This window comes from Impatiens glandulifera, chromosome 6 (genome assembly GCF_907164915.1).
Source record: "Impatiens glandulifera chromosome 6, dImpGla2.1, whole genome shotgun sequence".
Lineage (NCBI taxonomy): Eukaryota > Viridiplantae > Streptophyta > Magnoliopsida > Ericales > Balsaminaceae > Impatiens > Impatiens glandulifera.
The window spans coordinates 44,367,911-44,379,361 of record NC_061867.1 but is presented as its reverse complement, the minus strand read 5'-3'; the positions used below and the strand labels follow the sequence as shown (position 1 = coordinate 44,379,361).

Sequence of the window (11,451 nt, the reverse complement as noted above, 5' to 3'; positions counted from 1 at the left end):
TGTTTGACAAATCTTTGAATGACTAGACTAAAACATCTTTATTGGATTTATTTAGATTTATTTCGATTGTCTTTTCAGCAAAAGAGATAATTTCATCCTCGTTTTCTAAGAAGTGTTTCATTTGAAAGTTTTTATTAGGGTAAAATGAAAGATCATCTTTACTCGTTGTACGTTCGAAATCTTCTTTTTGTATTACATTAGTGAGTTTGTTATAGGTAGGGAAAGATATTCTAACAAGATTGTCATTCTCAGTTTCCTTACTATGTACACTATTTAATACTTATTTACATATGAGAGAATGATGAGTATTGTTTTCGTCTATAAGACTATCGATGGATGAGGGGGTGTCGGTTCCGTGTAGACTTGAAGGGATGATTTCACAAATTGATCAACCGTCGTGGGATTCCGAGATAGATTTTTAGAGTGTCGCACCAATATTTCTTTCTTTCCCTAATCATACAAATACAAGGGTTAGGATTATAGGAACAATCTGAAAAGTACAACGTGCTCTGTCCTTCGCGAATGAATTGTCCATTCAGGGTTGGAGGAATGGGTATATGTTATTTATATATCTTTAATAAGTTCCATACTATTAACATATTTTATCTATATATAAACTTTGAGATTGCTAAGGACTTTTCATAATTGTATTTGAACGTTTACTTGAATTAACAATTGCAGGTTAGTTTAGTTTAATTAAAATTAACTGAATATCAGAACTCTAATTTTTTAGAAAGTTAAAAAAATATATATTTTCCTGAGATTTGTAGGGCTTTTATTTTTTGTCTTTTTTAAGTTTACGACGTGTGATTTAAACTAAAATTTCAAGAATAATTACTATAACTATTACGTTTTTTGAGCGAGTGTTCATTATTCTTAGAATGACTCGTATTCATTTGTTAAAAAAATCAAACAAACATTAGTAATTTTATTTTTATTCGGCAATGAGCTAAGATCATTACAAAAAATGAAAACAAAATGACTAGTATTATTAATATTTACTTTTTTTCCCTATCTAAGCCACATAACATAGATGAAGATAAATATTGAACTAATTTTAATTTTGGCCTTTTTAAGTTTAGAAGGGGGACTTAAAACAAAAATTATCAAGGATAATTACTTCATCTATAATGTTTTGAGTGAATTAATTTTCAATTTGAACAAGTGTGACCCTCATATAGTGACTTATTTATGCAACTTTTGCTTCATCATGCTTTGAATGAAGTTTTCATTTGTTAAACAAACATTCGTAATTTTATTTCTATTTGTTAATGAGTTATGATCCTTACAAACAAATAAAAAAGAAAATGACGAAAATAACCTAAGTAACATAACCTAAATTAAGAAGATAAATATTGACTAAAAATTTTTGCCCTCAAATGATTGACCAAATTGCCAGTTAGCTGGAGCAACATGGTTCGACTCCACTGTCATTCCATCACTGGTGGTAACTTTAAATGACAAACTCTGACCATATAGTCTTGTTGAAGTTGCCCAATTTTGACCCCAAATCCTTTTCATATCTATCCAACCAGTTTTAGATCCCTTAATCTTCACATAAGCAACATCTCCAACCCCACCAACATTATACACCAAAACAAGAATAAAATATGGATTTCCCTTTATTTGAAACTTAATACCTCCTCTCCTTCCACAAGAAACTCGTCGAAATAGGACAGGAACAATTCCTGCCTTATATACTGCAATTTTTGTAAACATTGGTTGAGATAAATCAAAATGTTTCAACGGTGGATTACACCAGAGATCAGTAGTTTTAGTATAGTTAGGTGGGCAAAAATTTGTTGCAGTTACAATTATATATCCCGCATTTTTAATACAATTTTGAGTGCTATTGAAACACACTATCTGGAAACATGCACCACATGCGGCTCCATTGTTGAAAAGTGCAGTGCTTAAAGCAGTAGTCCTCAAACCATAACCTTGGTTGAATACATTGTAACCACATGCACCATCTGAATGATTTTTTTATTAACAAAGATATAGTTATTATAGGAAATATAAAACATAATAAAAAGAAAAGATGAATTTTAGAAACATACAAGTTGTCTCATCACCATCCATGTTACCATAGAATGTAGCATGGGCTTGTTCCCAACCATAAGCAAATTCTACATAAACAAGAGCCATAAGCATCAAACCAACCGTTTTACACATTTTATGAATCATTTTATTTTTCTAGTGTTATTAATCTTCTCTTTATATATTAAAGAAATATACTACAGATAGTAAAATATCTAAATATCTAAATATCTTTTATTAATAAGTATTTTGCTAAAATGATAATTAATAATAAATACTTGGATTTTTTACCCTATAGGATAAGAATTTATTCTAAAGGTTACAAAATACTCAATATAGGCTATTTTTTACCCTATCAATGACAAAGTATTTAATAATAAATACTTTACCTTGTTCATAGGATTTTTTACTCTCAAAGGAATTAATGAGAATGTCGACCCTGTCATTCCAGAGGTTAAGCAAAACCAAAAGTAAATAAAATTTTATTATCTAATAAATTTTGTATTCAAATATTTTATAGTAGATTACTAATCTAAATGGTTTTTAATATAAACAGTATAAATTATGTCCTGAGTATAATTGTCCCAAAATGTATTTTTTTTTATTTTAATTTTTTTTCATTAAATTTAAGTCCTTAATTTTATTTTCATACAGTATATATAAGCTACATAACTCTAATTCTTGTTAATCTTACAACTTGAATAGGAATAATATTTGGTGTTGCTAAGGTCTACGACACACTTGTAGAGCTAGTTTTACATTGGTTAGTAGATAATGTAAGATAATATAATACCTACAAAATTAAAATAAATAATTGATAATTTAGATATCAATTTTATAAACAATTTACAAAAATAAAATTCTTAATGAAAAAAGATCCAACGTTTATTCAAATTGTTGAGAGTTGTTACAAAGAAGAACTCATTTAAAATCTTGAATGATGAGTGTTGAAATAGAGCAAGTCTAACTAACCAGTAAAACGGTGTCGAAATAATCTTTACCAAATATTCTTACCGTGTGAAAATTGATCATCTACATATATGACAAAAATAAATGAGAAGATAAATATAAGAGGTCTTCCATATGAAAGATCAAATAAAATAACTTTTAATTTAAAATAATGGAAAATAATTTTAAATCTGATTATTTTGTTTTCATTACTGCTAATAAGAGGACGAATACGAATTCGAAAAATAATCATTATCACAATCGGAAGGTACAAACAACAAATGACCCACCAACGATCAACGATTAAAAGTATTATTCAGACTATAAATATTTCAAAGACGAAAAACTTAATCCGGCTGAATATGTTGTTGGGCCTAACAAAACAAACTACCAACTCATATATGGGTGCTAGAAACAGAAACAATCACCTTTCAATACCTTTCAATGCTAGAAAAGTTATCAAGGGACTAAAAAAGATTGATCATGGAGTTTATTTTTATGGAGAGAATTGAGAATTTTTTTCACTCAAATCATTGTTTTAGAAATGTCAATTAAGTGTGGTATGATTTCAATATATATATATATATATATATATTAGGTCAATATTATTCTAAACATTAAGAACTTAAATATAAAATAAGGAAAACTAATTTTAAATAGAAAGTTACTAAAACATTTTTTTACGGTTTAAGTTTCTTTAGAATTTATTTTTATAGGTGAGAAAGAGATGTTTAAATCATTGTTTTAGAAATGATAATTAAATGTGGTATGACTTCAATATATATAAGACACTTAATTTGAGGTAGATATTAATCTAAACATTGAGAACCTAAATATAAATGAAGAGAGAACTAATTTTAATTAGAAAATGAAATCTATAAGTTACTGCGTGATATGAATATAAGGAAAATATATTTGATTAAACAAAGATTGGAAGTAAATTATTACTTTTTAGGAAAGTGGTTAATTGTCCAAATTTTATTAAGATCATATTAAAAAGTAGTTAAATAAAATGTTGAATGGATTATTTTGTATTTATATGAAAAAATGTGAACAATGACTCCTTGTTTGATAAAGGGTTTCTATGAATAATTAAAATTTCTAAATAATACATCATTGGATAACACAGCAACAAGAGACTTGGATTAAAGTCTCAAGTTCAAGTTTGAAGTCTAAGTTCTCCTTGCGGTGTTACACAACTTGGTCCAAGCTCTTGCCACTAAACTATCGATGGTGGTTGATTAAGAACTACATTAGGACCTGATTCCTCCTAGAGGGATATGTAGGTAGCGTAGTCCTCGGGCCTGGTCAAATCTATCAAAAATAATTCAATCAAAAAGAATGAGAAAACGATCATGAATCCCTCGTTCTAAAAGCGAAAATAAATAAGGATACGAGAAACAAGTGGAATTTATGTCAAGTCTGTTTTAACTGATGACCATCTCAAAATGAACTCGATAACTTGACAAAGACCCGATGAAAAAGAGTTATTCGATTGTGTTCTTTGTTGTATCCTATAATTGCTAAAAACCCTGAAAATCAAAAGAAAGTCCCTAAAAAAATCCAAACTTATCTCAAATCATGAGGATTAAGAAAATCATTTCGCTTACTAAAATCAAAGGACCCGAGGCTAAAAGAAATGAGAAAGTATCCAAAGTTAAGACATTGAAATCATCGTTTGTTGTTCACAAAGATTTTCATCTTAATTGCCCAATGGCAAGAATAAATGTGTATCAATTTTGTCAGATACACCAATGATACTAAAAAATGTGTATGTATTTGAGGCATTGAAATCACAACTCAGTGATTAACTCAGACTCTTGTCTTCTTTGCCAAAGGTAAGAACTCGAGTGTATCGATTCTGTCAAACACTTTATTTGTTAAAATACTCATATTGGTTAAGATATTGAAATCACCACTCGATGTTCACAAAAGACATTTTCTTGAATTTGAGTGTACCGATTCTATCAAATACACGCTGAGTAAAATAAATCTCAAGCCTAAATTTTCAGAGCACGTCTCTCCAAAAGAAAAGGAAGCTAGATGAAATTCTGAAAACTTGTGATGTGAAAGAATAGTTGAATTAAAACATTGATTTTCGATGTTGGGAAAAATTCCTTCAAATAAATGGTTGAAGGAATCATTTTTATACGACTTGGAATTCATTATTGATGACCTTTTAGTCGGAGAAAATAAAATGGAAGATCAGTCTCTTTTTTGAACGGTCCAAAAGGTGAATGTCAACACCTAAATTGCCGAAGATGTTTCGATCCCAAAACACTTAGGATGGAACGAGGATCTAACATCTTTTTGAATCAAAAAACAAATCATTAAATAAAACCTTAGTCCAAGACTAGGTATTTTTCCTAAAAAAAACATGCAATAAAACCTTAGTTCAAGACTAGGTGTGCATTTAAAAAAACCAAGTCATGTATCAAACCCCTAGTTCATACACTAAGGGAATTTTGAAAATACATGCATTGAAATCCCAAATTTGTACACTAGGGGCATTTTTCGAAATGAATGAGAAAATCCAAATGTGAATGCTCGGTAAGCTTTTGAATGAATTTTAAAATCCTAGAACGATTGTTAGACCGATTTCCAAAAAAACGTCAAAGACCCCTAGTTCATACACTATGGGCATTTTAAAGTCAATAACGAAACCCTAGCATGAATGCTAGTCAATTTTTGTCAAAAAAGAGTTTTGAGACAGCCTCTTCTATAACTAGAATTATGCTAATTGAAAGTTTTGGATTTCATGGGGTCTGCCATCGCAAAATTTTGGATGTTTTGACACATGGAGGACAATTAATATGGGATCAAAATTTAGACAATGATAACTTTCTTAGACATTTTAGCTTAGGGTGAAAACTATCTCGTAGTTAGGTGAAAAGTCAAACATTCTTAAACCTTTTAACTTAGGGTCAAAGTTAACATGTAGCAGGGTAAAAACCCAAACTTTCTCAAACCTTGAGATTAGGGTCAAAGGATTTGGGTAATAAGTCTAACTTTCTCAGACTTTTTATCTTAGGTAAAAGTTAACCTGTAACTGTGTAAAAACCCAAGCTTTCTTAAAACTTTTATATTATGGAGAAATATAACCCTTTGCAGGGATAAAGGCCAATAAAAAAAATCAAAGGGTACGTGTAAGATGTCTGCAAGTATATCTCGAAAGGGTTCGTGTGACACATCGTTAGATGCAGGTCCCTAAGATAATAAAAATCAAAGGGTTTGTGTAACACGTCGTTAGATGCAGTTCCCCAAAATAAAAAATAAAGGGTACTAGTAAGACATTTACATATACAGTTCGCAAAAATGTTCGTGTAAGATATGTAGAGATGTAGTTCTCCGAAAAAAATCAAAGGTTCGTGTAAGATGTCTATAGATGCAGTCATTGAAAGGGTTCGTGTAAGACATTGCTAGATGATGTTTCCTGAGAGAAAATAGTTGTTTGAAATATATGATCTCTTCCACAATATGCTTTGTAAGAATCACAAGAAAGAGTCGTCATAAAAACACAGGTCAAACCACTTGTAACGTTGAACCCATATAATATCAATTTCTGAGAGGGATTGAGGTTAGATTTTATTATCTCTTCTACAATATGCTTTGTAAACATCACAGAGAAGAGCTGTCAAAAAAAGAGTTGAATCAATCATGACGGTGAACACATATAATATATGTTCCCAAAACGGATTCAAGTCAGGGTTCATTACCCCTTATACAATATGTTTTGTAAGCATCACAAAGAAGAGTAGTCATGAAAATAAGCCAAGTCATGTTGTGTTCATGAAACTTATATAATACTTGTTCCCGAGATGGATTCAAATCAGGGTCCATTTCACATGGTCGTCTATCATATGTCGTAGAAGTTGAAAGGGATGCATTGTTAGACATATGAAGAGATGCTTGATCCCCGAGACATCATTAGGAATGAATAAATGCGAGTCTGTTTGTCGAGATTTTCTTTCTTCTATAATATTTTTGCATCAGTACAAGGAAGAATCATCATCGGAAACAAGTGCACTCAGGTTGTACATTTCTATCCTTTATATTTTCTTTTAGCAATAGAATAAACCTGGAAGATATCTCAAATCATTGTGTCACTAACTAGTGTTTATTGGTCAAGTTTGAACATGCGTTTTACTAAATTGAATGTCTTATCCAAATATTGTTCAAGAGGGGCACTATGTAGAAACTAATTTTTGATACTCGAGAAATTAAATAATTGTTGTAAATAAATAAAATAATCTACATGATATTAATAATAAATGATAATAAAAATATAATAAATAATTGATTTTCTTTTTAATTTTTGTAGGTCAAACCTAGACCAAAGGACTAGGCCCAACTTCCAAAAACCCCAAGCCCAAAGAGTAGGCCCGGATAAGAGTTGAGGGATAAAAACCATAATCTAGAAGTCAAAGGCTTAACATGAAAACAAGACAACATTGGAGGGCAGATTTTAACTTTTGTGTTTTTGGTTAGTTAGAGAGGAAGTTAGACGGTCAGTTAGAGGGAGTTAGTTTTGAAGGATCAGGGATGGACAATTAAAAAAGGAAAGATAGAGTTTTAAGCTTGGAATATGGGTTTTAGATTCGAGAGTCTTCGGAGAAGAATGATCTTCCATGAGCATTGCTCAATATAACCAAAGAGGCATGAGAGATCACAAAGTGAATTTCAAGGAGACGTGAAAGTTAGAGCAATTATGCTTCAATCACTACTTAGAAAATTCAAAAATACCAAAATAAAGATTGAGTTTTTGACCATGAAATCTTTGATTTGTTCAACTAGAGGATGGTGAAAGATTCTCATGGTGAAGATGTCACAAACTAGAGAATGGAGTGAAAACTTCTCATCTGCGTTCCTAAGAAATACAATCTCATCGTAACCGTCATTGGATAACAAATAATTTATCAACAGTCACTATCCAAGAAGTGATGTCGTCCTTAAAATCAATTGAGACATTATGAAAAACTAATAGAGAGTGCATTTCAATCAAAGTTCAATATAATCAACAATGAACGAGAGGATAACTCAAAGTCTAACTAGTAAAAATCTAGAAGATGTTCAAGAGGATGTGGTGGTCGTAACTCAAAACATAATGGAAAAGACAACACATCAAATTGTAGTAATTGCAACAAGTCATTCCACTCTGAGAAAGATTGTTGGTTCAAAGGTTAATCTAGATGCAACGAATGAAATTGATTTGGTCACCTCGCTAAATATTGTCGAACTAGAAACAATCACAAAGCAAGTAAGAACAAGACAAATCAAACAACCAAGAGACACAAAAAACATTTTTTGGGTGTCACATACTAGTGACAAGGAAAAAAGAAAATGATTACTATACAACAAATGTGACAGCCAAATGACGCTAACCTCAAATTTTCTCAAAACTTAACAAACGCGTCAATGTCACTATTAAATTTGGGAACGTAGAGCATGAAAAATCAAAAGAACTTAAAAGGATCACCATAAAGACGAAGAAAGGACAAATTCAAAAGGATTTGTAAGGATCTTCATAAAGAAAAATAAATGTCAAAATCAAAAGGACTTTGAAGGATCGTCATTAAGACAAAGAAGGACCGAGTTGTATTAATAATGTCCTACGTGTGCCGAACTTGAGCCAAAATTTGCTCATCCTCGGACAATTATTGGAAAATGGGTATAAGGTCTACTTAGATGATATTAGTGTATTTTCTTTTATACACAAGATAAGTCAAATTGTTCACCAAGATCAAAATGGTCAATCGAAGTTCTCTCTCAACATCAATTATTCAGATCTAAAATCTCATTGAGTTTCTACCTCAGATTACCGAACTTCAATGTTATGGCATTAACAACTTGGTCATCTTAACGTCCAATGCCTCAAAGATTTGTCTAACAAACGTATGGTGCAAAGACTTCCTCGCATAGAATAAAAGCAACACGTATGTCAAGGATGTTCGTTCGGAAAGTAACACAGACTTTCATTCTTAAAAGGAGTATCATGGAGAGCTAAAGAAAAACTAGAACTTGTCCACACTAACGTTTGCGGGAAGATGGACCCCTTCTCATGCTCAAAATAGGTATTTTGTTTTATTCATTAATGATCACACGTATGACTTGAGTCTATTTCATGTGACAAAATTTCGAAATATTTACTATATTAAAAAAATTCAAGAGTCTCATTGATAAAAAGAGTGGATGCTTCATAAAAAACCTACGAAGTGATAGAGGCAAGTATTAATCTTCTATAAGTTTCATATGTTTTGTGAAGATGCAAGAGTAAAAAGACAATTAACAGTAAGGTACACCCTTAAACATAATGGTATTATTGAGAGGGAAAATCAGACGATCGTTAAAATAGAAAAATCAATGATGTTACGAGAATGGCTTACCCAAAACCTTATAAGCTGGAGTAGTTTACATTACCTATCCAGTCGATGTTCAACCAGAGCCATACCAAAAAAGACTTTGTTTTAACATGGAGTGGTAGAAAATCATTAGTGAATCATCTCAAGATATTTGGAAGCATATGCTACTCTCAAATTCTAAAAGTGAAACGAAGTAGATTTGACGAATCGAGCGAAAGATGTATTTTTGTTGGCTACAGTACCATAAGAAAAGCTAGAGACTGTTTAAACTAAAAAATATCAAGTTATTATCAGTCGAGATATTAAAGTTAATGAATACATTTTGTAGAATTGAGAAGAAAATAAAGTTGATAAAAATGACTTTCTAATCAACACTAACAAAGAAAACAAAGACGATGAACATATTTCATTAGTGTCAAGTACACCATATCCGAATTTAGATCAACTTGATAAAGAAACTCATAACTCAACTAATCTCACTTCAACAAACTCCTAATCCACGAGTTCAACTCCAAAGAGGTACAAATAAATAAACAATATATATGATAGATTCTACTATTGTTCAGTTGCGCCCGATAACTTTGAAAAAATAATCAAAGAAGAATCGTGAAGAAAAAAATTAATGGAGAAAGAAATCCATTGATCACAAAGAATCAGACATGACAGTTCGTTGATAAACCAACCGACAAAGAAGTCATATGTGTCATTTGGATCTACAAGTCAAACATAACCCATATGGATTCATTCAAAGGAATAAAGCAAGACTCATTAGAAAAGGCTATTCTCAACAACTATGAATTAATTATGGGGAGACATTTGTTGTAGTAGCTCGACTAGGCATAATAAAAGATGTAATTGCATTCTTCGCCAATAAATGATGGAAGCTTTATCAACTCGATGTCAAGTCAACAATCCTTAATGACGAAATAAAAGAAGAAGTGTATATAGATCAACCTTAGAACATCATTCTTAGAGAAAAAGAAGATAAGGTCTACAAGCTCCAAAAAGCGACATACGAACTAAAACAAGCTTCTAGAGGTTGGTATAGTTAGATCGACAACTACTTCAACTGAACATGATTCAAGAGGAATAAGAGTGAAGTACATCGATATATTGTTTATCTTTTGGTTCAACAATGTTTATCATGGTTGTCCAAAAAATAATAAATAGTTGCACAATGTCTATCAAAGTTGAAGATTTAGTTGACCTCAGTCATCATTTTAATGAAGGAATCATGATGTGTTGCAGCAACAAGTCTACAATTGTTATGGCTAAGAACTCAATTCATCCCAACCGAGCTCGACATATAGCACTCAAGCATCATTTTATCGAAAAACAATAGAAGACAAAGAAATTCAACTATATTTTGTCGATCTAAAGAACATGTATCTGACATCAACACAAAAGCACTTTCAAGAGAAATATTTTAACACTTCCGAGCTAAACTTGAAATTCGAAAACACATTAAGGAGAGTATTAAAATTAAATGTGGTGTACCTTCACCATATTGATTAGATATTACAAGAGAATTATAATTGTTAATTACATTATTTCCCTAGATTTTATTTCAATCAAATATGAGTGAAGCGGTAGAATCCTTATATTAATTAACAAGATTTTTTTTAGTTATTTTATAATCTATATATTGATGTTTTCGTACTATTGTTATCATTTTTATTTCAACCCAAAAAACTTCTTACATCAAATTGAATCTAGTGAACCCACCATTTTCATGATGTACAGTAAAAAACCAAACATCTTTGACAGAGATAAATAGATACACTTATAATGTATTATAAATTATATTTGTTAGATTTGTCAATATAATCAATTTGTTCATTTTCGAAAAAGAATAGAATGAAAAACCCCAAATAAAGACTTGTGTTGAATTGACACCAAACTAAGTATGTAAATAAAATAAAGAGAACTACAGAAGAGATGAATTACAAAGCAGACCAAAGAAAACTTTCCAGATTTGGTTCAAGCTTTGGAACATTCCAGCCCACATGTACAATGTTGAATCGATTAGTCACTTTGCATGTACAATTGGGAAACCATTATATATGGACCCAATAACTGAAGGAGTAGAGCACTTGTTCTTTGC

General features: G+C 30.9%; 1 protein-coding gene across 1 annotated transcript; it reads right to left on the bottom strand.

Annotated features, from left to right (window-relative positions):
* Positions 1 to 1,350: 1,350 nt before the first annotated feature.
* Positions 1,351 to 2,175, bottom strand: LOC124943672 (expansin-A22-like). The gene is made up of 2 exons (XM_047484149.1): positions 2,061 to 2,175; positions 1,351 to 1,973 (listed from the first exon to the last, which is right to left on the bottom strand). The coding sequence occupies exons 1-2, from the start codon at positions 2,173 to 2,175 to the stop codon at positions 1,360 to 1,362; spliced, it is 729 nt and encodes a 242-aa protein (XP_047340105.1). The 3' UTR covers positions 1,351 to 1,359.
* Positions 2,176 to 11,451: the final 9,276 nt, after the last annotated feature.